This window comes from Halichondria panicea, chromosome 9, assembly GCF_963675165.1.
Source record: "Halichondria panicea chromosome 9, odHalPani1.1, whole genome shotgun sequence".
Classification (NCBI taxonomy): Eukaryota; Metazoa; Porifera; class Demospongiae; order Suberitida; family Halichondriidae; genus Halichondria; species Halichondria panicea.
Window position 1 is genome coordinate 5207242 of NC_087385.1, and position 25558 is coordinate 5232799.

Genomic DNA, 25558 nt, shown 5'->3' on the forward strand with positions numbered 1-25558 from the left:
ACCAAAACGTTTACCGACGACCTTTTCCCGTATTTCAATAAACCTCAGCAATGATGGGCGTGGTGGCCTATTGACAAAGCCCCCAAAAGCACTGCACTTAGCTCGAAGTCGTATACTACTATACTTGCCATTGAGACAGAAATCAGGACTGCAAGACTACAGATCTATTGAATAAGGAGCCCTCAGGTACATATGCCGTAGCATAATTCCTGTGTGTGGATTGTGTGTGCAACTGCTAGCTCTATCAGGTAAAAGTGCTATGTTTACATCAGTACAAGCTAAGTACAAGCATGTGTGGGAGCATAGTATAGTGCAGGGGAGGTGACTACACATTCATATTGGAGTGTGGGCTGTGTATCAAAGCAATAGATGTGCATTGGCTGTGAGTAGCTTTCATGCTATTGTAGGCTTACTTCCTAGTTGCATGAAAGTTATGGTTTAGGTGTGAGTGTGTCTAGCTATCAATCAAAGCAAACAAGATTGCTTTCAATTATACTATGAATTAACTAATTCTCCGAAAATATTTATCAGCTGTATACTGATCGAGTTAATTAAGTACGTTAGCATGATCCTAAGCAGATATGATTGTTGTTGCTTCTGTACGATCGAACTGCTAGAAAGCAGATGCATTTTGGAACTCCCAAAAGTCAGTTATAGCCCATGGTCAAAGGCCAAAAATAACAAATTAGAACCCCAACACAAGTTTGTTACCTTGCTAAATACTTTGGGGGGGGTATCATGTGTTACAAGTTATTGACTAACTGTAAATGTTGTTTACGGTCAGAGTTGAGTGTGTGCGTCAGATAGCTATGGTTACATGATAAGGTGTGTGGGGTGACATTCTATCTAGCCACTCAGCAGGTGTTGGTCCTGGTATTAACATTGTGCGTCAGAGTGTCAGAAGCTCACATTTGTAGCATTCTTGTGTTTATATATGCACGGGTATTGTAACACAGGTGCAATTTTTATCAAAACTTTCCTTGTTTATATACAGTGACAGGCTACGCATGAAGGAGTCCATATACCATGGCTACAACGGAATACTTTAACGCTGAGTTAACAATACCAATCAATTCAACCAGCCCCTCAAGAAATGTCCCCAAAAGACAAAAATGGCCAGCAATCAAGAAGGTACTGAGATCTAAAGGCAGACCGACTGAAGAACCTCACAATTCATATCACTTAGAACTGTATACGCCTGAGTTCCATTCCACCCTTACCCCTCTCTATCAATGCTTCAGTGAGGCCGAAAGTGTCATCAAGTTGTTGGAAGATTTAACGAGAAAAGACTCTGAATTAGCCACAAACCTTGAAGCTGAAAACTTGAACCGTAGCTCTCATGCTCACCGACAGACTTTGGAGGAAGACAGGGAGATTATATTCACTGCGAGTGGGTCAACCACCAATAACATACAGATAAACTCTTATATCGATTTCCTTGCGACTTTCATTGGCTTGTTTCTTCGTTCGCGATTCCTCACTGACCAAGAAGACATTCCACGTGACCATGATCGTCATAGAGTCCTATCCTCACTAGCTGATGTACAGTGCCCCGAAGACTTGAGTATCTTCAGGAGAGTGTTTGTGAACCCACATCAGGTTGGATTAAAGTTCCAAGAAGGAGAGATACAAGAACTGTACAATGGAACACCAGTCAATCACCTAGCGAAGTTTCTCGATGTTGTTGTCGTCAATTTCTTGAGTTCTGTCACAGAGAATACCAGTCCTGCTGCTGTTTGTTGGGCGATCGATTATCTCCTAAAACTTCTCAGAGAACTCTACAATTCTCTCAGTCTTCTCGGCTCCCCAGGTTGGTACGGAGCTCCACCCATTCGTAGTCGAAAGAAAACTGCTACGAACAGACCAAGTATCAGTCGTCCTCCAATTTTTACCCCACCTCTGGTTTTTGTAGGTACACCTCCCTCGAGCCCCATTCGGACCAATCAGTCAGTCAGTTTAATGCTGGACCCTGAGACAGGACAACACAGCCCCCACCCCTCATCAAGGGGTGGAGCATCACCCATCTTCCATCGTCCACCCAGCCCCTTGTTCAACAGTACTAAAACGCTACAAGACACTGAACAACATGCATCCCCTGCACGCTTGCAACTGGAAACATCTCCCCCAAGAAACTTTTTAGGCTCACCGAGAGTCTCTCCTGCTCATGGTGCAGAGCTGCACACTCATCTTGGACGCTCTTTTCATTCCGCCAGTCCACCCGGCCTTGGTAGTATTCGAGAAGACCTTGTACAGGAAGATAGTGATCCACCTCGATCACCAAGTCCTGCCGAAGAAGAAGTGAGATCTAAAATAAAGTCTCTAGCGGACATTCCGCAAGTTGACAAGGAGCAGGAATTGAGAACTGGAGTAACCAGTGAAGGAAGAGTAAGTTTGATTGCCATTCTCACAGCCATCTCCAATCTCCCTCAATCGGAGGTACTCTGGAACAACAAAACACTAGGGGAGAAGTGCTTCTCTCTCATTCAGATGTGCCTGGATCTTGGTCTCCCTCCTAAACATCACGAGGCTGCTCAGGCAAAACCTATGGCAACGGCTCAGACTAGAAGAGAAAAGTTTCGAAGTCAAGACAATCTTGCCTTTGCACTGCATGGTACGGAGAAACCCAATGTCGTTCATGCCAAGTTTGTAGTGGAGGCTTCAGTGAATGCTTTGATACAGTGTGCCACTAGTTTGATAGTAGGCTGTGCCAATGAAGGGTTGTACTGCTCTCTAAAGTATCTTCGCCTACCATACCAAAACCTCTCTTCCCACAATCGACTCATTCGTCTACTACAAAGAATCGATGATCACTCTCCGGCAACTTTCCGAAAAGCCCTAGCAACGTTCTCCCAACCCTCCAATTCAACTGCTCGCAAACTGTTCCACTTCCTCCACGTTATTCTGCAGTACTGTTCGGGTAGCTCTGAGATGGTGGGTAGTAACAGTCTCATGGTGGACGTTGTGGTGGGTGTACTGAGGTCAGCAGTGGATAGGCTCGTGGAGTTGGACATCACTGAACCCTCTATCCAAAATGTGAGTGAATCACTGTTGATGTGTGTGTGTGTCAATCTTGTGTGCATATACATTCCAAATTCTTTATGTGTTTTGGTAACAGTACCCACGCTTTTGATTTGATTTGTAGTGTCCAGGGAATTGTTTAAATTATCGTGCCCAATACAAGAATGCAACATGAGATTACTGTACTGAGTTGTACATATCCCCATAACTACTATCACCCCCCCCCACCCCCTGCAGAGTGTGGTCAGTGAGGCATGCAGTTTCTTCCAGTACGCCCACTCCATCCTCAACGAATATTCTCTCTCTCACATCAGTGACACTAAACACCTTGAGATGTACCTTCATCGTATTGCTCTCTCCGTTATCCTCCCTCCACCCCCATCACGACCTGATGATCATGTGATCCCTGACAACCTCCAGGGAGCAGCCACACCCCTCTTAGCAATGCGAGAGAGGAGAGAAGGTCGCACAAGACAGCCGAATGTGAACTCACCTATTGAGCCCAATAAGACAGAGAAGAGCTTCACCATGCCTGCCAAGAAAGGAAGCTTTATTCAGCCAGCTTTACAACGTACAAAGAAGAACCTTGGTGAAAGGACTCGCAGTGGATCACTCAATATGCCTTCAGGAGGGGGAGCTGCAACGCCTAAAACAAAGTTCAAGAAGCAACGAAGCTTGCACTCAGATCTTGGACGGACCCCTTCCTCTTCTCATAGCGAGGCTAGTGTGGACTCCAGACTAAGTGGCACAAGTGAAAAGCTGGGCACTGACGAGAAGGAGATTGGCTCTGATTGGAGGGGACTACAACTGGACGTACTGAGAGGACGTATTCAGAGGCTGGTAGTTCTACTCAACACATCTGTACCGGGGACTGTCCCTGATCCCGACATGCTGGCATCACTCATTGATCTGGTATGTTAATTCTATGATAATTGCTAGGCAAAATTACACGCATAGCTTATAAAGCATATTTCAGTTTTGTTACTGCTAAATTACAACCCATACTTACTTCCTTAGGAAGCACCAAGTTTTATGTGGGGTCTTTTTTCGGTAGCTAATTTTTGCGCTTCTGTACAGTATGTGCAATTATTGTCTAGTATTATGTCTATCATGTGAGATTGTTTGTTAATTTGTGGGTTTCAGTCAGTGACTGAAGTCAAGCTTTATAGATATCCTGTATTTGGCCTGATATGCACTGATTTTACTGTCATGATAATTATTATACTAACGTACAAAAGTAATCTAATGTCTTCTCTTCCTGAAATCCCACTTACGTACATTGTAGTACTACTCACAAAGAAAGAGAGGGGTGTAAACAATTACATACTCTCTCGGTCATTCTTTTGTTGTTCTTGGCCAATCCTAACATTTTTGTCGTCTAGTGTTAAGTGTGTTGCACATTAGCATTTCTCTTACATAACTGACCCTCTTCCCTCCATAGTGTGATGGCAAGACGGTGGTTTCCAGGGCAATGGTTCTGCTAGAGTGTGCCATGTTTGTGAGCAAGCTGCGTACTCAAGATCTGCCTACCGTGTGGGTCATACACAACAAGGAACACAACTCCCACCTAATGCATTCTGTCAGCAACAACTTGAAGAAATGGGCGGAGGCAATAAGTGATAAACTGCGAGTCATTGAGCTACGAGAGAGGGAGATCATTAACAGAATGAGATTTGCTGATAAGTCATCAAACGTTGAACCCGTTTTCGAGGAAGAGCCTGTATTCCCAAGCGACCAATCGGATCAATCAGAGGACAACTCTGTAGCCGTGTGTTATGCTGTCAAAATGGCTGCTTGTCAGCTGTTGCTCGAGATCACACGATTTTTGCGAGACCCACCAGAACAGTTTTGTGGTTGGTCAGTCAACCGGAGGATATCTACGAGATTAAACTCTGTGGTAAACGATGAAATGGAGCGAAAACAGTCAGTCTCGAGTGTTCAATCATCCGACAACGAATCAATACCCGGAGGTGGATTCATGTCTCTGCCCTCAAGTGGTTTTCATCAGACACATTCTCCAAGCCATACCAGAGGACGTTTTGGCAGTAACCTCTCCGTAGAAGATGCGGAAACTTTGCCCCGACAGAACTCTATCGAGGAGAATAGTGGATCGACCAGTCCAATAAAGAAACGTGTTTCTGTCTACCTCCGAGTGAACAGTACTGGCGGTACCATCTCCAGAAGCAGCTCTCTGAAGAGACCGTCTAAAGTGATTCGAGTGATAGACGCACCGGGACAAGTTAGAACAAATACTTCGTCAGCCATTCATTCTCGCCGAGAGGCCTTGACTGCATCTACTGTGAACGCTCTCCACCAATCGCTGTACACCGGTAACGCTCGGAGTGGTCGAAGGCCGTCTGTGGCTGGTATAATGGGTTCCATAACTGTGGCATCGCATCACCCCCTTCCAGCCAAGTATCGCAGACAATCTGTTGGAGCTACTCTCTTTAAGCAAGCCTCTCTGGGAGAAGCAGACCGAGTGACTCCCTCTGAAGTTCCTGTGTCCTCTAAGACCTCTACAACTGGTCATACACTTTCTACTCTTAGAAACAGAGCAAGAAAAGCAATGCAAACTCTCAGAAGACGGCCCACCAAATCGCGACTAAGCTCCGAGTCTGGCCTCTCCCCCAACAGCAGCCCTAATGCCCATGGAAGAAAACAATTCTACCAGAGGAGCACCAGCCATGTAGGAGGTAGCTTTTCACATCCAGGGGCGGCTGAAGAACGTTCACTTCAGTGCTCATGGCTGAGGATCATTGAACATTTGATTGTGGTAGAACATGCAAACAGTTGCAAAGTTAAACTACGACATAATATGGCATGCAGACAGTTAATATCAGCACTCAAAATGGTCTACTCTGCCAAGTACGAGGAGAAAAAGCCAGCTGCTGACACCAATGTCAAAGGCCCCACCATGTCTAGGAGTCTAAGTCTGATGTTTACTCATAGAATATCTCAGCGATTTTCAGAAGCTGGTGAGGGAAGCACTACTAGCTCACTATACGGTGGCAGTTTGACGTCAGAGAACCTGAGAAGAAGATCACAGAAACCAGGTGTTGGCACTCCCAAACGAGTCGTTTCCATGCCAGCTGCTCTCTCAAATCAAACCACGGGTTCTTTTTCTAGCATCAATTTCTCACGATTAAATTCTCTCCAGTTTTCGAGTACACTAATGGCGCTTGGAGATGGGGATGAGAGCATCGCGTTGTTCCTGGAGGCCGAGTCAACCTACCCCCGTGCATATCTCAATGCCGAGCTGGACGAGCAAAGAAGAGAGTACTTATCATCAGAGCTGCTGGGGATGATGCACGTTCCATTCTCCATTTTAGTACATGCTGCCCCTGCCCTCCACGTCTCCACACTGTCGCGCTTGAAGCCCCTCGCCTGGGACGCCTTGTTGGACCATGACAAGGAGCTATCACGGGCAGCAGGTGATTTGTGTGTGTGTGACTGTGTGTTATTTTGTGTCTAATTGCTACTACAGTTGTATGTAGAAAGAAAGGTTCAAAGCATTGCATTCTGATAGTTTCTGTATACAAACAGAGACCTGGTTTCTTGTACTTGTGGTTTGTGAGGACTCTTTAACTTCTCCCCCCCTCCCTCCCCCCACGACACAGGTGCCTTTTTCCTGTTGGCATGTCTCAAAGAGACCAGTTCTGGAGTGAAAGCTTTTGTAGAGGAGCACGTACTCAAGGGGGGTCCTCAAGAACAGCGGGGGGCCATACTGAGATTCAAGACTCTGTGGGAGACTCGCTATCATGTCTGGCCCAGGATGGAGGAGAGGGCTCAGAAGAAATTGTGTGTCAATGACAATAAGAAAGTGGGTACACGTGTGTAATACAAATATGTTTTTGTGTTTTTTGTTTGAAGCTTAAACTGGATTGCTTAAACTGGATCTACATGTACGTAGTGCTATTGTGATCATATAAGTATGACTATAGGATATGTCTCGATTCCTGTAGGTTGATGAGGAGCACAAGACGATAGGCTACTCTCTCCCAGCAACACTCTTAGGACAGGTGACTGACACTGTTCCCCTTGCCCCCTGGGAATTCTCTGCCGTGTGTACCAACAAGACGTGTGCTGATAACCCCAACCTCTGCTACCGCTCCACTCAGCACATCACTGTTATTCATAGCGACGAGATCACGGCAGCTGTCAAGGACTACAGTGTGTCTGGGGTGTCTCTATTGCAGGAGGCCAGCTCCAAGCCAGCTAACGTCTTTTTGGGCATAGAAGCCGATGATGACGTTGGTGAGTCAAACCCAACTGCTTAGACTCTGGTTAAAATTATGTGCACGGTTAATTTTTGCATTCCACCTTTTAAAACCATTAACCTTTTTCACTTGACTTGCAATGCAAACCTAATTAGAGAAACCGTAAGCCAACCACTACAGTGTACACAGTGGGACCACAACATAAGCTCTGTACACTTGAGGTCAATTAGTGTAGAAGTTCAGCTTTTTGCTTCAACACTACTACAGAGGATTTCAGGTTGGTGGGCAGAACTTAAAAGTTGAAGTGCACTCAACCATGACCACACCAAACTGTATGTTTCTTCCTATACCGTATAGCGGGTAAGTTTCGTGGAATAAAAATTCGTTCAACTCGAAAAACGGTGGTTTTCGTGAGTAAAAATTTCGTTTAGTCTCGTGGCTGCACGGCATTCCTACGTTCCGATAAGCCACGCCTACATTAAAATTTCGTGGAGGTCAGCCTGCCCACGAAAATAACGAATATTTTACCCCACGAAAATTACCCGCTATACGGTACTAATGCAATTAGTGGTCATGGTTGACTGCACTTCAACTTTTAACTTCTGCCAACCAACCTGAAATCCTCTGTAGTACTGTATCTTAGAGCATTATTTATAATACCGTACATTGTATGGCCATGATAATTGTTACGTTGTTAACTGCAGGTAATATTGAAAAATGGGAGGCCGTCAAGACAACCCTGTTTCCACACTCACTGCTACCGCTCATACGCTTCCTCATCACATTGCTCACCTCCACACCCTCACAACCTACCACCCCCTCACAAGATGCACAGCTGGACATGAGTGAGCTGGCTCGGGGAGTCGTGTGGCAGTGCATGCTGGAGGACGAGTACCTGTTCTTACAACCTCTCTTGGACCAGTTCAACAAACTGTACATCTTAATCAAGGAGGAGTCCAGTAGGAGCGCCACTGACATTGAGAATATTCTGGTGAGTTCACTATAATAGAATTTATGTGCTTTGGAAGGTTATAGGGTTTGATTGGGCCCACTAGATGCTGCCTTGTTGTATTTTGTGTTGCCCAATAAGTCTTATTGGTTAATTGGAAGCTTACATTCTACAGCTGGTGTTTATTCCTCAAGCAAAACATTGTTCCCATAACTATCATGTACATGTATGCCTTCAAGTGTGTTCACCACAAATGTTGCTGGTAAAACCGAAGGCATGGTAAATCTTTATCCGATAATATTTTGAGGTAATCATGTCATGTGATGGAGCTCTATAATGTTTGGACCTTCGAAATTCAAGTTAGGGTTATAATGATTATAATTATGATGTTTACTTGCTGTCTCCCTTGTAGGCTGATATTCTGGAGCCATTTCACGTTCTCTTGCAAAGCTTTAACACGCTCCCGTCGAGAGCAGCTCACTTCCTGTTCAACAACTTTATGGGTATGGTCATGAAGCATACGGACCAGCCCATGGTCCACTCCCCCAGGATCATCCAGAGCATGCTCACACTGGCAGAAATGGTAATCAAGGTTAAGTAGTATAATTATGGCACTTACATTAATTAAATTATGAATGTAAAAGTTTAAAAAAAATTTTTTTTAGTTACATGTACGTGTATATTTAGTTTTGACCTCCCTCCTCCCTCTGCCCCTGCTTACGGTAGGTGGTCCCCAGTGTTCAAGGCCTGGACTCCAAGGTCCTCAAGAACAGCCTTAAGAAGGAGAACTGCTATACTACTGTCATGACAACGGCTCGTATCCGTGGCGTTGAGAAGGTGTGTGTGACGGACCTCACTGATGCAGGGCCAGTGTTCTATAGAGTGACGGATGGGATGACGTTTGCTAACCTGATTGCAGAGGTTTGTAAGAGAGATCGTGTCTCTTTGGAGCTGCTCAACAACTGGTACCTCGTTGATGCCGGGAGGGGTGAGTGTTGTATACGCTTATTTCTACTCCATCGGTATACTTGCATCGTGCAAATGATGTAGCATGCATGTGTGACAGTGTCTAACAAGCGAATTGTAACTACATGTATTGAACCACTCAAGCATGTACATGTACTTTTATTGGAGTCTTTAATGGAACTACCTCCCCCCTCTCTCAGATGTTCCTGTCCTGAGCAGTCTGTATATCAAGGACTTGTACAGTGCTCCCCTTGACGGCCAATGCCCCACCTTCCTCCTTAAGGCAGCTTCGCGGTCGGACAAACTCTGGGCACGACAGATGGATCAGCTGTTTGTGCACAAGATGAGTGAGCTCCTGAGGGTGCAGTTCGCGACACAGCTGCTACATACCGGGCCGGATGTGGAGAAGGGTGTGGCTTACTCAGAGGTGCGGGTTTATTATACATACAGTGTACATGCATGTACTTAACAAACAGGCATTGATCAAGCATACTGCATTTAGGTTAACCTGCATTTACATAAATCATATAGCTTTGTGTCAAGGCTATCATTAAACTGTTGAGTATGTGCACACCCGCACACACACACACACACACACACACACACACATACAGTATGCCCAGCCAAACCATCAGTTCATCCACAAGGAGCTGGTTGAGCTCAACTCTTTCCCTCGTAAAGTTCTCACGAGTGTTCTACAGGAAGCTGGCCGGGGGGCCTTGGGCCACTACCCTCTGAACGCATCAGACATCATGCTCAAAGGAACATGGGTCAAGTTCGTATTAGAGCTCTTCAAATCAGTCAAGCCAGACTTCAATTGGTCTAACAATATAGTGCTGTTCCTGAACGTGATCAACGGAGCTATGTTATTGCACGGAGAGAACCACACCATTCTCAGACTCTGTCTAGTCTCTTTACTAACTGCAGCTGCCAAATTTAACTCTGTGTTCAAACGAGATGGCTACCAGATGATAGTGCCCGTGTTGATCCAGGTCTACGCCCTTCATATGCAGAACACGATGATTACTGATGCTCTCAAGTTTGCCTGGTTCTACTTTTACCTGCTGGACGGGAACACTTTCATCTCTCAAGTTGCTGCTTCATCGTCGACTCTGTTCTCTGACACTGTGGCTTCTCTCTCCAGCAAGGTACATAGAACCATTCATTTATCTTATTTTGCATAATAATTTTTAACATTTGTACTGCCAATACCATTCACTATATAAACCTGCATTATTGTATGATCCATGTTTCTGTGTTCAATTTTTATATGCCTTAATTGACAAGATGTAGCCACAAGTCTTAATGTGACCCCCTTCCCTCCCACAGATAAGCTCCAGTCATGTGCCCCTCCCTCCTGTCCCACCCCAGATGGAGGCTGAGCAGCTCCACAGACTGCAAGTGAGGGCAGTCTCTGAGTTGTTCACCTCCCTGGAGGCAGCCAAGCGTCATGACAACCTCAACATACTTGTGAGTGTGTGTGTGTAGGGGGGGGGGGGGGGGGGGTGGATGTAATACATGCACTCTTGACTGAATGGTAGTAAACACATTAATATAGTAATTGACGACGCCTAAGACCAATTTACCCCCCCCCCATCACACACACACACAGCCTCTCTGTCAACAATGTCTGGATGAGGTAAACTACTACCGTCTGATATCTGATTCTGGACAGCGTCTCTCAATAGAGAATTCAGCTGCCCTCCTCATCACACTATGTACATGGAACCCTGAGGCACTGCGAGGGATGCAAGTCCTCGTGAGCATGGACCATCTGAGTCTCCAGTTCCTCAAACTTATCCCGAGTAGAAACTCCCTCTCACTCATCAAATCACTTGAGTACCTCATCAGAGGCTGCGAGGCTCTTGCCAGGTTAGCACCCTTCCAACATAATTTTCGTAAGGCCTTAATTGGTTTCATGATCCACTGCGATTCTGAACCTCGGTGAAATTATATTATAATGCCTTAGTTATATGGAATAGTCAACATTTATAAACTTGTGTGATATGTGATATTATACACACAACAACTGAACAATTTCTTCACTACAGACACCATCAGTTTCGAAAGGACAATACCTCAACTCATAAAGGGTTAGGTAAGGGGGTAATGGCCACTGACCCCCTGACACCCGGCTACCCGCCTAGCAAAACCTTCAGCCTGGACATTGATGACAATGAGCCTGATCCTAAAGCGAAGGAGTCGGCAGCAAGGAAGGTGTCTGTTGTCATCAAGAAAAAGTTCCGCTTGCTTCTCAACCCCAATCAGAAAGGACCTGGCCTACAAGGTGCTTACTCTAGCTAGAGTGTGTAATGTCTGTGCATGCATGTGTGCTAAAACTAGTGGTTCAGAATGTGTTTTGTAATACTTAACAGGGTGTCGTCATACAGGATTTTGAAGTAGAGGGGGGAAAAGAAAAGTAACCAGAACATTTTGCTAAAAAAAATGTTAATTTCAATACCCTGTTACTGTAGTATGTAAAATTGCCAGCTATGGACACACTCAGTCATACAACTAGTACATGAACGCACATTTTAGGGGGGGGATATCCCCCTTTCCCCCCTGTATGACACCCTGCTTAATCTTGATGACTGAGTTCCGTTATGTGCTCTGAAATTTAACACAGCACTAGTAAATGTGATGTGGTACATACTCTTGTTTTGTTACTTGGTTTGTATGCTGAGTAACTAATGTGTGCATGTGCTGAATTGTCCCCTTGCAGGCAACTCCTCTGAGGTGAGTGTGAGTGAGAAGGTAACACAAGGGAAGAATCCATGGTCTGGGGTTGGTATCGACCACGGAATCATCACCTCTCAATTCAAGTATGTTTTTCAGCTTGCTGTACGAATATCGTAAATGTGTATGTTGGTATACAATTGACAATTTCTATTCTAATGCCCCTCCCCCCTATAGATTGCGAAGGCTTCAACACGAAAGCCAGCAAATCCTGCAGCTGTCTCGCGACTCCCTCCTCTCCATAGCAACCCAGTTTGTGGCTCACTTTGCCCATATTCGGATCAGTGAGTCTAGTAGGAGGGGACTTGGTGGGAGGAGGGCCTCCTATGTCCCTGAACTATCCCCACACACTGATCGAATAAAGATCCCCTTTGAACCGAACTCAGTAGCGGTAAGTATCTCTAACTGAAAGTGAATCAATTGTCTCTTATGCAAAAAGGATATGTCTAAAAAAGATTACGCTGCAATGTCTCCTTTTTTGTAGGTCCTCACATTTGTGGCCATTCAGTTACTGAAGCAGGGCTACACTAATGATCGTTATGAGGTGGTGCTCCAGGGGCGTGGTCTCACAGGGTTTATGACTTGTATCATCCCAAACATTGAGTGGAGTGAACCTTACTTCTCGTCTTTCCAAAACCTCCTCAATCGACTTCTCAAGTTTTTCAAGTACCTGCAGAAAGAATCAAGTGTAAGTGCACATAATTATATCATACAACAATCTTACTAGTGTATCGTATAGTTTTCCAGTTATCGTACAGTTTTTGTATATAGATATAGATTTAGTTCTCAAATTGTTTCAATTACAGAAAGCAATGATGGTCTGGGATAGTCTAACTGGCTTCATCACAGGTTTGTCACATGCAATGTAGGTAAATATCATACGTCACATCTACTAATGTTATGCAGGCCTCACACACACCATACACAACTCCCCCCTTTTGGTCCAAGGACAGGAGCAACATGTGCAGAAACTAAAGGTACTCATCTTCCCTCCCTCAAAAAACGTTCCTTTGGGCCTTAGTTATACCCTTCTAGACGATAATGAGGTCAGTAATCATGTTTGATCTGCCTTCCCACACAGCTGCTGTTAGAGACTATAGTGACACTGCAACACTCTGGGGGGAATCCTCAGAATCAGTCGGCCTCTGCCCTCAAGCGCTCTCGTAGCATCCAGCGGATCCAGACGCCTCTCCTTCAGTGTGCATCAGTCTCTTTCTCTGAGGCGGTGGTGGGTCTGGCAGTTGAGCTCATTGTTCTCACTCACGCCATTCCACAGACTAGACTAAGGTGTGTGTGTAGTGGGCTCAGTGTAAGGTGTTTCCTTGCAGAGTCATACTTGTGTATATAATGTGCAGTGTTTGTGTCTCGTAAAATTACTAAAAATGTCATTTTCTTTAGAAATGTACGTAGCTGCCATGGTTGGTAATGTGTATGTACATGTACATGTAATGCCGTTGTCCCCCCCAAAGGTTTCATCTCTCCGACCTTCTCTACCACAAGATCATCAAGGAGCACGAAGACCTTCTACTGTCGAAGATAGTCCTGCCCGTCTGTGTTCAACTTGGCCTCAGAAGTGAGTGTGATCATTGTACCCTCGTTGAAGAATACCACGCATTTTATTTAAAAATGCTCATTAGCTGAGTTTGGCTGCCCCCATAACTCATACATTCATACTGTGTTTTGCAAGTTGCTTGTCATTGTGCACAGTAAACCACTAAATGGGCGTTGTCTATAGTACTACTGAGTCTGTAGTAAAGTGAATGTGTCTATTCAGCAAAAAAAAATTAATTTGCTAACTTAGCTAGCTAAGCTGTTAGTGTATATGCACATGCAGTACTCTGTTGACTTGCTATACCTCTGTTGATTTGAGCCAGTATGGCAGTTGTTATAGTTATAGAAGTGCACTAAAAGAGCAGGTAGAAATTAGAGGACATAGAGAAAGTTATGAGTCAGCACATTCCTGATTACATCTAGTAACCACAGTAGTACTATAGACACCGCCCATTTACTGTGCACAATGAAAGCACCGCGGGTGCTGATGCCTCGGTGGAGGTGCCAAAGCTACATAACATAAAACTACTAATAGCTAGCTTTTATACACACATTGATTATAATTATCATGATGAACATCTTTAATTTTGCTGCATGCAATCAACCGAATAGTGGGTAATGATCGACCATGATTGTTGTTAAAAACGATCGATGCCAAAAGTTCAAGTCTAAAATTAATGGCTGCAAGTCAGCAGAGCCTTGCAGCTCTCTTCTCACTCTTGCAGCTACCAATAGCTAGCGTTCTAGTGCAGAGCTAACTACTAAGTAGAGTAGTAACACTCGGTGAACAAGTTTTGCTACGGACTCTTCTGAAAAGGCTGCAATGGCATTCCAAGTAAGCAAAACTAGGCATAACTCGAGAACGAAGCATTATTTTGCAAATCCACAAATTAAAATCCAAGTAAACATGACTAGAAGCCTATAGAAACTCTTACTTGCACTTGATTCATCCTTGAGCAGCTGTAGCGGTCTACACACACACACACACACACACACACACACACACACACACACACACACACACTAGTTGGGCGTGGCCCCACCCTGGACGCGAACGTAGGGTTGGGCACCACTGCAATGTCAGGTTTGTTCCACCGGCACTTAGCTTTAGGGTGTGGCTAAGCATGAATACGATTAATTCCAAGTGGGCGGTAACCGCAAAGCTCAGTTAGAATGCTACTGCAGGAGTCATTTTTGCATACCACTAGCTCTAACTGACCTGGCGTGTTCCTGGATCAAGCTGGCTTGTCTACTATTGTTGCATTTTGATTTAACTAAAGAGAATGACTAGTTACTGACTCGTTCATTAATGAACCACGCCTTCACACTTGAACTCTGCAATCTGATTGGGCTGCAAATTTTTTGCAGCAGACACAAACCTGACATTGCAGTGGTGCCCAACCCTACGCTCGCGTCCAGGGTGGGGCCACGCCCAACTACACACACACACACAAACACACTACCGTATACCTCGCTTGCGCATGCGCACCGAGGCATAATGACAAGCAACTTGCAAAACACAGTACACAATTATGACTTTAGTGTACAAATACTTGCAGATGACATGGACCATCCATGTGTGAGGGATGCTGAGTTTGTGCTGGAGTACATCAACAAGAATGTGGAGTTCGTGATCAAGTCCAATATCAATCCTGCCATAATGAATCAGAAATTGCCTCCCGATCCCTTCTTCAGAGGCGAGTTTTTTAATCTTAATTGGCAACACATGTACATTTACAAAATACTTTAAATTTGAATATCAATCTCTGCTATTATTACTCAGGTTACAGTATTGTTGTGCTTCATATACCCCCCACAGATCTGAAGGTGGTGTGTCTAGCCTTCTCGGATACATTTAGCCTCCAGCACTGGCACAAGATCAGTCAGTGGGTCATCTCTCTCACACATAGGAAAGGGCTTATCTTACCCGGCCCCCTCAAAAATGTCCCCCATGGCCCTGAGGAGGGTGAGGGTATAAGGCGGAGTCGACTCTCGTCTGTCTCAACCACTTCATCACAAACCGGACCAGGTAAGTCTTAATTACATTGCTTACATTGTATGTACATATATGTATAGTACATGTACAACAATCTGAAAGTGTTCTGAAATTCGTTGTTACTAATAATTATTCTTCAGTGCAGTGCTTTTTAAGCAAGCCATTGACATGCATGTATAACCTAATATAACCGCTCCCTCCCAGGCAACACAGCCATGCTGGAGAAGTTTTTGCTCTATCACAAGTGCCTCCTGCGTTTCTTTGAAGACTTTCTTGTGGTGTACCAGGTCCCTCTCCTCTCACTCCTCTCTCCTCTCCTCAGAGTGCAGGAGAGACAGGTGTGTGTGTATGTGTAGTGTGTGTTTTATACTGCCTTGATTAAGTGTCCCATTGTCCCTCTACACACTATATTTAGCAGGTAAAGTGTTTGGACATGTGTTCACCACAACTGTATATGTCCACCCCTGCAGCTGCAAAGTGCCCTCGAAGAAGTCAAGAGCGACTCTCCTGCTCTATTTAAAGACGTCAATGAAAGCATCGATCGTTGTCGGGCACTCCTCTCCTCCGGTTTTAATTCTATGGCCTCAGTGAGCAGACACCAGCTGTTGCAAAAGGTGAATGACAACCTTCGACACTTGGCGCTGCCCACTCGAGTGCAACGTTCCCACACCTCTGTCGACCCTAAGCCCACTCGACGTAAGAAGGACAGGCGAATGTCACACACAGCCTTCACACAATCACCACTCACCAAGATCGGGGAAGAGGATCAAGACGGTGAGTTTCTCCTGCAGTCCAACACGCTGCCGAAAAAGTTGGGCAGTATTTCTCCCGAACACCGACCCATTACGCTCAAATGGAAGGGGAAGAGTGTGTCGAAGTCGTATGTGCCCCCTCCTATAAGTCACTCTAAGCATCAGAGTCCCTTGACCGAGAGTGGCAAGAAGACTTCACAAAGGCCACAACGCAAGGCCCATCGACCAAAGATGGCCTCACTTTCAGAACACAAGAGATCACCACAACTGGGCCTGGTTGGAAGGACGTGGAGCTCTGGTTTCAATGCAGATATTGATGATGATGAGGACACATTGTCCCCAGATGGTAGATTTGCTACCACAACAAACTTTGTACCAGATGATGAAAATACTATCCACAATATTGCCTCGCTCTCCGAAGACGATAGCCCTATCCCCTCCAGGAGGACTGTGTCACATGACCCACAAGCTGATTTGAACGACAGTGGTAAACAAACAGTGTTAGTGACTGTAGAGGTACATGAGAACATGGGGACCGAGGATCACCCACCCGTGTGTGCGTTGGACTCTAACGAGAGCACCAACTCTGCAACTGCCCTCGTATCACCTGACCAACGAGCCGAAGATCCTAGCCATACTCGGAGCCTACCGACTACCGCTCATCTCAATGCCAAGCAAGGTGGCAGAACAAGGAGGGTGTCCTTCTCCAATGAACTGAAGGTAGATGGTGTGAGTTCGGCCCTGAAAGAATCCAACAAGTACATGTACCACAGTTTAGGTGGTGGAGACAATTAGCTATTATAAATGTATAATTATATATGTGATTTGTCTTGCGTGTATATAATTATGTGTGCATGTGTGCACTGTTTTTATGTTTAATGTTTTGCAAAATTGTTTTATTATATTGCACGATTCATTGATACAAAACTGGTGTTAAAAAGTTATAAAACGCATATAATTTTACACATTAAAAATTGTCATGATACTAGACTATATAAAAAATTGTCAAATTGAGCAACTGATTGACTAGGGGGGTGTGGGCGATCCCACGATGGGTGTTAGCTTCTCCATTAGGTACTGGACTCGGGACTCAAACTCCACCCTGGCCACCCTCTCTTGCAGCAGCTCCGCCCTCAGACCCTCCGCCTCCTACATGGGGTGCATACATTGTGAGATACTGGGAAAGTAGTCAGTAAATTGCAGGTACACTATAAACTGACTAAAATTGAATCAAGGCAACCACAATCTTATAGTCATGTAACTGCAAGAACAATCTCCATGCACACAAAAGGAAGAAAGTTCTATAGAGTCCGAAAGCCATAATCTTTCACGATCAGATGCATGAATCAAGTGAACTTTGGACCGATTAAACAAAAAAAGCAACTGTGAGCTATATATCTAACTGCAGCAAAAAATCCTGAAAATTAATAAGACAACTCAAACTCAACTTAATGGCCACTCAAATAAATATGTGAGTTCAATTGTATGCTCTCATCACAATACAAGTATCTAGAGTGACTCACAGTAGCCAGACTCATCATCTGTCCCTCCAGTAAGGAATGAGAGTCTCTTATCAGCCGACTGCTCCTGATAGCTGAAGGGCAGAGAGAGTTGGTATAATTATACTGTTGTTATAGCTATACGACAAGTTTAGGTACAGTGTACTTTCACCACCAGAACTACCCCATAAATTTAAATATCACACTTTTAGCATCAACATTTGTATGTAAACATGAAGGGTAAGTGTTGTATGGGAGGTGCACTTTAAATGAACAAGGGTACAAGAGATAAAGATAAGCCATTCTAATGAGGTACGTATGGTGATCAACTGTGATGTGGTGTCATGTGACTATGAAGCTACTACAAAAGCAGCCACTATATACACACAACACAGTGTATTCACAACAACAACGAAACGAATAACGAATAACACATTAATTATCGTTTGCTGTAATTGTCCACACTCTCTGCTCTCCTTCGAAATAAAGATCGTTTCGATGATGAACTCGACTTTGAGGAGTGTACAACGGTCACACTAGTGTCCCCACTGGGATCAGAGAGGAGGACGGGGGAGGGGGAGCGATAAGGATATCCTGGTAGTCCAAGGTTAGCAAACCCCGTTGGGTGGTGGGGGGAGCTGGGGGAGTGACGATGGCCAGGGAGAGTGGAGCTCTTGCTCTTGGAGTCAGATCGAGCGGTTTTATCGTCCAGGAATGAAGACTGGGCCCCCTTGCTCAAGTTGTGAGGCAGTGTCGTGCCATGAAAATGACGGGAACCACTAAGTGATTTGCCTCGAGGCTTAGTGTACGTGAGGGGGTGCTCAGACTCTGTGGAGAGGGGGCAAAGAGAAAGAAGAAAAGTGAATAGTTGTTCACTCAGTATTCTTCGAGAGGTGCAGTGTTTCTTGCTAAAGTTTTTTTACATAAGCCGGCTTATCACCTGCTATGTACTACATGTGTTATATATAGCTACAGAGGAGGGCCAGACACACGCACGCACACACACACACCACACACCACACACCACACACCACACACACACAATCTTACCTTTGTTATAGAGTAGCTAATAAAAAGACACGTGTACAAGGAGCAAGAAAGAGACAGAAATCCACAAAAGGTTATAAAGACTAGAAAAAGGTGATTTCGGTGCTACTTAAGTGATTTGGTTTTGCCTGGTTAGATACATGACATTGTACAAGTACAATGGGTAAGTGATTTGGTTTTGCCTGGTTAGATACGTGCCATTGTACATGTACGTTGGTAAGTGATTTAGTTGATGGTAAAAAACACTGCACCTCAAACATAACAACACACACAACTGTGGCTACAATAATACGATGATCCAAAGACGACCAGTGATGAACACACTCACGTATGTTAGAGATGGCCTTCCCTGAGGCACAGTATGCCTCAATGACTCGGAGGATGGATGTGTCCCCAGGCTTGTTCTCTACCGGACCCTTGGACACACCGGCCGTTGCCATCAACTCATCAATATGTTTCGAGCTCCTCTCTGAATGGTAGAAACAGTCAAAATAGATACACTGCTAGCCTTGGGATTGTGACTTACTCTTCTTTGCTGGATAAATGAATTTCTTAGAAGATTTTGGGCTCTTGTTATCCCTCTGTATATGAGTGTACATGGAGATGAGAATTATGCAATACACCACACATACCCACACGCCCACACACACACACACACACCCACACCCACACACACACCCACACACATACCCACACACCCACACACCCACCCACACACACACACACACACACACACACAGGTACCGACCTCTCGTAGAGCGAGCAGCTGTTGTGTTTTGAGGGGGGCGGGTGGTCTCAGTGACTTGAACCCCCAGTGGTGCTCCCTGTGTATGGGTACAGAGGAACTTCGAGTGGTTCTAGTGGGGTAGGCAGAGCGAAAGATCCCGGGGGACTTAGCGGTGATGCTACCAGCTCTCGAGCTGACCTGTCAGGAGAGCACAACGTTAGGAGTGAACTACATCAACCAGAGCAAAATTGCTTATACGTAACATGTATGTATAGTAATCAATTTGTCAAGAAACAGACCAGCTAAGGATGTACTTTTTGAGCCAGTCGAGGTCCAGGCTGTCAAGGGACACCTAGGACGTAACTAACTGTTTATGTTCACCTTTTTATTACAACTTTTTTAGCATAAACTATATTGTCAAACCCATCATATCTGCATAAGCTTATTTCTCAACTCTCTCTCAATGAGTTTGTGTTTACATGAATTACAGTGACTTTCAACTACTGTTATGGAAAACTGTGATTGGAAGTCTTAGTTTGGAGAGAACAGGTGGTAGGGTCACTACTGTAAAAGGCATGCAGTGAATAATTGTGTGCTAATGATTATTATTATTATGCCTTTTGATAATTGTAACACACTATACAGTTGACATGAGACCCCACCTTGTTGGGCACGCCCTCTTGTCGCCCAACACACTCCACGAGACAGTTCATGTCCCTCTCACAGGCGAGGGAGGCGTGGATGGTCTCCTGGCGATGGAGGATCTCAACAGACCACGGCCAGTGCTCTGTGTGCTGGCCCTTCTTCAGTGATACTGACGCTAGGGGGAAGCTGTTCTGTAAAGTGTGTGAGGTGTTAAACACATCTCATGTACATGTAAGCAATTTGGCTACAGAAAGTTACCCATTCACTATATTTATCTATTAAAGGTCGACACACTTTGTTCTAACCCTTTGTTCTGAATGGCTAAGTACGTGTAAGGTGGGTTATAACTTATTAAGTTACAAACATTCAATCAAAACATGCCCATTCCGGGAAAATTAGCAAGGCTATAATAGCCCATGCATGCTTCTTCTTTGAGAATGGAACATTTAAATCGGAAAGCACTTGCTGATTTAACACATCATTAGATAGGCCTTTCAAAGGGCTATAAAACGTAAAATGCAGAATCCTATGTACCGTATTACTAGAATTTTTGCGGGTGAAAAACCTTTGCGAATGAGCCAAATCAGCAGAAAATTTGACCCTTTGCGATCTAACTATTGCGTTCTGGCAAGGATCGTGTGTATTTACTAGTAATAATTTAGGTTTTGCGGATTTTAATGTTGCGAATTGATCAACCATCGCAAAGTTCGCAAATGTTTGATGCTCACAAAACATTCTAGTAATATGGTATTTCAAGGCTTGTATATAGTGTCAGTACAAGTATCCGCATTAACCCCTTGCTCACCTTCAACTCGTAGCCGCTGAGACTGGAGCCAACCGCCAGAATGACAAAGGTAGACGGGAAGACGAGATAGAACACCTCCTCAATCTCCTCGGCACTCATGGCCTGGTTGGCAGTGATGACACAGGCACACTCTCCCAGCTCATTGAGATTGCTGCCACTGAACCCCTTGACTGGGTTGGAGAGCATTTCGTGCTCCATCTCCTTGCGCTTGCGGATCTCCTGCGTCCGTTTCTGTGGAGGGGGCAAAAGGGAGGTAACACGTAATGTGAGCGAATGATACATAGGAAAATGTACATGTATAAAGCACATTTTTGGGAGATACTAACACACTTGTAGTATTTCTACAGGACTTACACTGTGTACAGGACCAACATGTATATATAATAACAGTGTTCACAGAACTTACTGAAATGGCATTGTATGAATCGATGGCTGAAATGACATTGTCTGCGTCAGCATGACCCTCCTGCACAGAGCATATATAACACACTCATCAATGCCACTATGTACACAACTAGAGTACACTTACAATGAGATGTCTCTGCAGCTCTTTGAGCAGGGCGGGATACTTCTCCAGTCTGCGAAACGGCTGTGGGGGGGGGGGGGGGAGAGGAGGTCACATCATGGGAATGCTAATACACTACATTAGCAAGCCCCTAAATACAACAAGGTTTCCTGCAAGGCATCCCACTGAAACTACATGTATATGTATTCTATTTGAAGGTACTGCAAAGTCCCCTTGTATTTTGTACTGACCTTGCTGAGACTGGAAGTGAGTGTGAGCATGCCTGGACTGGGTGATCCCTTTAACTCCATGAATGTTGACAGTCGATCACTAAAGAGGACAAATGATACGTATGAACATAAATCACTTAGCACTACATGTACGCACAAGACTAAAAGTACATAACATACATGTACGTACGTGCAGCAGTACAGACACAATACGATATGTGTATAGTACTCACGAGTTCTCAGTGAGTACGGCAACAGCCAGAGGGTGGTTGGCACAATAAGTAGTGTACAGGACCTCCATCTGTGGCCAAGAGTATATGAACACAAACACACAAACACAATTGTTTATCAGCTTCTAGTATATCTCACAAAGCTAATAGAGGAGGGAGTTAAGTCATGCACTGCACACATTAGAACAACCAACAGTTGTCTTTAAGCACCTACATTGTAGATACAGTCTCCCCTCTCACCTCTTGGGACATCTTGAGGAAGATGGTGCCAATGTTCTGTTGAGGTACTGGCAGTTTAGAGCAATCCTCCAAAGACTTGAAGAATGCTTGCTGCCATCTGTTCAGCTCTGGGAGGTTACCAGTCAAATGGTCCACCTCTTTAGAGGTCACACTGGGGAGAATGGTAAATGAGAGGTGAGTCTGTATCACAATGTGGTACTTGCATAGATCCCATTTATAGGATGTAATGAGGACTACATAAAAGGGTGTGTATGCGTTTATGGGAAGGTAATGGAAAGGGGTGACGACTGAGGCTAGCAAATCATTAAGACCTAACTTTACAACTATAAATATATCTACTTACACATTGGCTGTCTTGAGGGGGAAGAGGTAGACAGAGAGCATGGTCTGCAAACATCAAACAGTGGCAATTAGCAACTACACACATGCATACATACACAGTATTAAATGTTATGCTAAAACCTTACAAAGCAGTAGTTAATTATGTGCCAAATAGCATCTCTCTACACTGCTAATGCCGGGTTATGTAACAGAGGACCACACAATAGTGGAACAAAGGCCAGTTATTAGCTGAGTATGCTTTCAAGGTGGACTCACATGTAACTCGTGAACGTAGGTTCTCTCAGTGTCCAGAATATTCTTGACCACGAGGTTGTGGTAGTGATGGGCACTGTCCTCTTCCCCTTCCTGTGGACTAGTGGGATCTGTGAGGGTGTGGGGGCTTGTGTGAGGGCTTGTGTGAAGTGTGGAGGGGCTTGTGTGAGGGTGTGTGGTGGGTAGTAGGTGATAGGTGTACACAGACTAGATGACATGTTTGCTTGAAACATGATTATGTACAGCTAAGAGTCAACGATCCACACACAAGAATGTCCCTACCTCCAGAGAAAGCTTCAGCATAGTTGCCAGGGAACCAGCCGACCTTTCCATTGCACACCCCCTCCCACCATCCACCCTCCACCTTGTTGGTCACGGTGATCAGATCACCCTTCTCAAACTGGAGCTGCACACACACACAACCACGACCAACTCATTAGAGCAGCTTCACAAAACACCCAACTACTACATGTAGCTAGGCCTTGGCAGCAGTGCCTTTCAAGAAGATTGTCTACTGAGACCAGCTAATCACATCCTGACTAATCATTACCTCATCTTCGTTGGACCCACTGAAGGAATAGACAGCTCTGACGACCTCCTCTCCTTGCACGACATCATTCACCACCTCCTCATCAATGTCCTCCTCTCCACTGCTCCCCTCACCTACCGACGACCCATTGGTCTGGGGCTTACGACACAAGCTGAGACCAAGGCCCATATCTGCAGTGAGCAATGAAATATACACAATCAGCACATACAACACGAAGGAGTACACGTGAACCTCAATATTCATACACGTACAGTCTTAAAGTCGTAGGGGGGAGGGACTAAAAGTAAAATGAGTACATATACTGTAGAAGCTTAGAACGGATATTTTAAGAGCTGTAGAGACAGGTGGTTTGGAAAGATACAACCGTAAGCAACAATGAGCTCACCAGATGCAATGTTGTAGAGAAATGAGAGTGTGACCAGAACAGTGTTAAAGTCCTTAGACACGTCTAGAAGATCAATTGGCCTGAATATCTGTGTGTGTGTGTGTGTGTGTGTGTGTGTGTGTGTGTGTGTGTGTGTGTGTGTGTGTGTGTGTGTGTGTGTGTGTGTGTGTGTGTGTGTGTGTGTGTGCGTGCGTGTGTTATAAGGTAACAAGATATTGTATGAATTATCTCAGTATATAAGATTTATTCATATCCCCTAACCAGCTGGCTGAATCATGGTGGAGAGTTTTCCCAATCCCCACAGCATATAGGAACACAGAGGTCTAGAGATCAAGCCTAATTGACGAGTTTATCTATGGCATCCCATGTCAGAGATGAGTGACATTCTTGCGATATTGATGTTGAATCGCTTTGCTGATAGAAGGGCACTGCCCACACAACAATAGCTAATAATTTTGAACACCCACACACATTCCAATTCATGGGATGGCATATTATAAGGGGCGATACCAGTGTGCGTAAGGACTTTAGTAGGGGCAAGCTTAGTACTAACTAAAGCAGCTTCCTATGTACATGTATATAGCTAAATAAGCTTCATGCTCTATTGGACACAGGTGACATGCTCCACCCCTATATAGGCAGCAGTGTTGGCACAGGGTTGCTGTTTGCTACAAGCTCTGTTGGTAGGGGTCCTTATTGGGGCTAAACAGATACCCCACAGCTGTCCGTAACAAGAGGGCAATGGTGACAAAAGCGTGTGGGAATTCAGTGTACATTTCTGTGCTGTTTATGAAACAAAGGACACATTGAAACTACGTTAGAGTATCAACTACTGTTTTCTTAGGGGCTAGCTTGCTATTGAGGCTCAGAGTTCGTTTCCTATTGTCGTCTAATGGACACCATTATGACACACTGGAAAGTTACGTTACGACAACCAGCTACTCAACAGTGGTGTTACTATCTAGTGGATGTTATAATTAACACACAACCTATTAAGAGTGTGAACACTAGCTGACAACTGCCATGCTCACAGTGTCATCCTACACCAATAAACAATTTACTGGAATGGACCAGTAACACAACTATATAGTCACTGAATAATGCACACACGAGTAATTGTACGGTAGAGAGGAGGGGGGGGGGGTAGCCACCTACCTGATACTATGTAGCTACGCAAAAGCTGTGTACATGAATGTGTAAGAGGGACTCACCCTCTTTACTCCCAGTGTGGTGCAGGCCTGCAGGAACCTCAACACATTCTCCTCAGCGTTACCACTCGACCTCTTTACCTTAATCTGTGTGCACAAGTTTATAGTTTATAGGAGATGACTGCAGCTGTTCTGAGCTAGAGACATACATTGTACATCATTGCTCTAGCTACTCCACTAACTGCAACTCTACAACACTGGTAAAGACTACGAAATAGAGAAATGATGCCTACCATTAATCGGTACTGTATGCAAACACTAACAGGCCCTAAGACAATACGTCACTAGCTATGTTGGTACTCTGCCACCCAACAAGGTCCACCTCAGTGTAAACCAACATATGCTCCATGCCAATGCTCTTTTTAATTGCATGGTGTGAAAATAAACAGTTGCTCACAGTTTCCACACTCCCAGGTCGTAATTTGTTGACTAACTGGCAGAGTAAGACGCCGTCTCTTAGCTGTTCTTTGACGGGCGTGTCTTCTTCAGGTACCAGTGACAGCCCCAGTGTTTCTAGCCACTCTCGGAGCTCGCTCAGTCCGAGGCTTGGAGTAGACGTACTTGCACTCCTTCCAGACATGATTGATTGGCCAGTTAGGAGATTAACGAGTCTACAAAGCAATCCTAACCTTTCAAAGACACACAGCTAAGCGACTGTTTATTGCTGTATGCATCTTGTGTGTGAGGGGTGTGTAGGGTATCATTAAC

The 25558-nt window shown here is 44.8% G+C and overlaps 2 protein-coding genes across 4 annotated transcripts; one reads left to right on the forward strand and one right to left on the reverse strand.

Annotated features, from left to right (window-relative positions):
• Positions 1 to 64: 64 nt before the first annotated feature.
• LOC135341474 (uncharacterized) lies at positions 65 to 17092 on the forward strand. Of its 2 annotated transcripts, none has more exons than XM_064538044.1 (25): positions 65 to 186; positions 995 to 3033; positions 3256 to 3930; positions 4460 to 6449; positions 6636 to 6838; positions 6981 to 7272; positions 7940 to 8226; positions 8597 to 8767; positions 8911 to 9172; positions 9351 to 9577; positions 9765 to 10298; positions 10480 to 10620; positions 10763 to 11022; positions 11202 to 11437; positions 11873 to 11972; positions 12064 to 12277; positions 12371 to 12574; positions 12693 to 12735; positions 12793 to 12863; positions 12968 to 13173; positions 13356 to 13459; positions 14997 to 15134; positions 15257 to 15466; positions 15638 to 15771; positions 15904 to 17092. In XM_064538044.1, the coding sequence occupies exons 2-25, from the start codon at positions 1027 to 1029 to the stop codon at positions 16978 to 16980; spliced, it is 9786 nt and encodes a 3261-aa protein (XP_064394114.1). In that variant the 5' UTR covers positions 65 to 186; positions 995 to 1026; the 3' UTR covers positions 16981 to 17092. The 2 variants fall into 2 exon arrangements, with proteins under 2 accessions (XP_064394114.1, XP_064394115.1); XM_064538045.1 differs by having other exon boundaries at positions 97 to 248.
• On the reverse strand, positions 17077 to 25553 carry LOC135341483 (rho guanine nucleotide exchange factor 7-like). 2 transcript variants are annotated; one of them, XM_064538055.1, is made up of 19 exons: positions 25248 to 25553; positions 24854 to 24937; positions 23643 to 23730; positions 23258 to 23427; positions 22990 to 23113; positions 22711 to 22817; positions 22457 to 22500; positions 22114 to 22264; positions 21877 to 21944; positions 21665 to 21743; positions 21438 to 21497; positions 21315 to 21374; positions 20909 to 21139; positions 20121 to 20294; positions 19480 to 19656; positions 19258 to 19312; positions 19060 to 19200; positions 17709 to 17779; positions 17077 to 17334 (listed from the first exon to the last, which is right to left on the reverse strand). In XM_064538055.1, the coding sequence occupies exons 1-19, from the start codon at positions 25428 to 25430 to the stop codon at positions 17212 to 17214; spliced, it is 2190 nt and encodes a 729-aa protein (XP_064394125.1). In that variant the 5' UTR covers positions 25431 to 25553; the 3' UTR covers positions 17077 to 17211. The 2 variants fall into 2 exon arrangements, with proteins under 2 accessions (XP_064394125.1, XP_064394123.1); XM_064538053.1 differs by lacking the exons at positions 17077 to 17334; positions 17709 to 17779 and adding an exon at positions 17888 to 18512.
• Between the last annotated feature and the right edge of the window lie 5 nt (positions 25554 to 25558).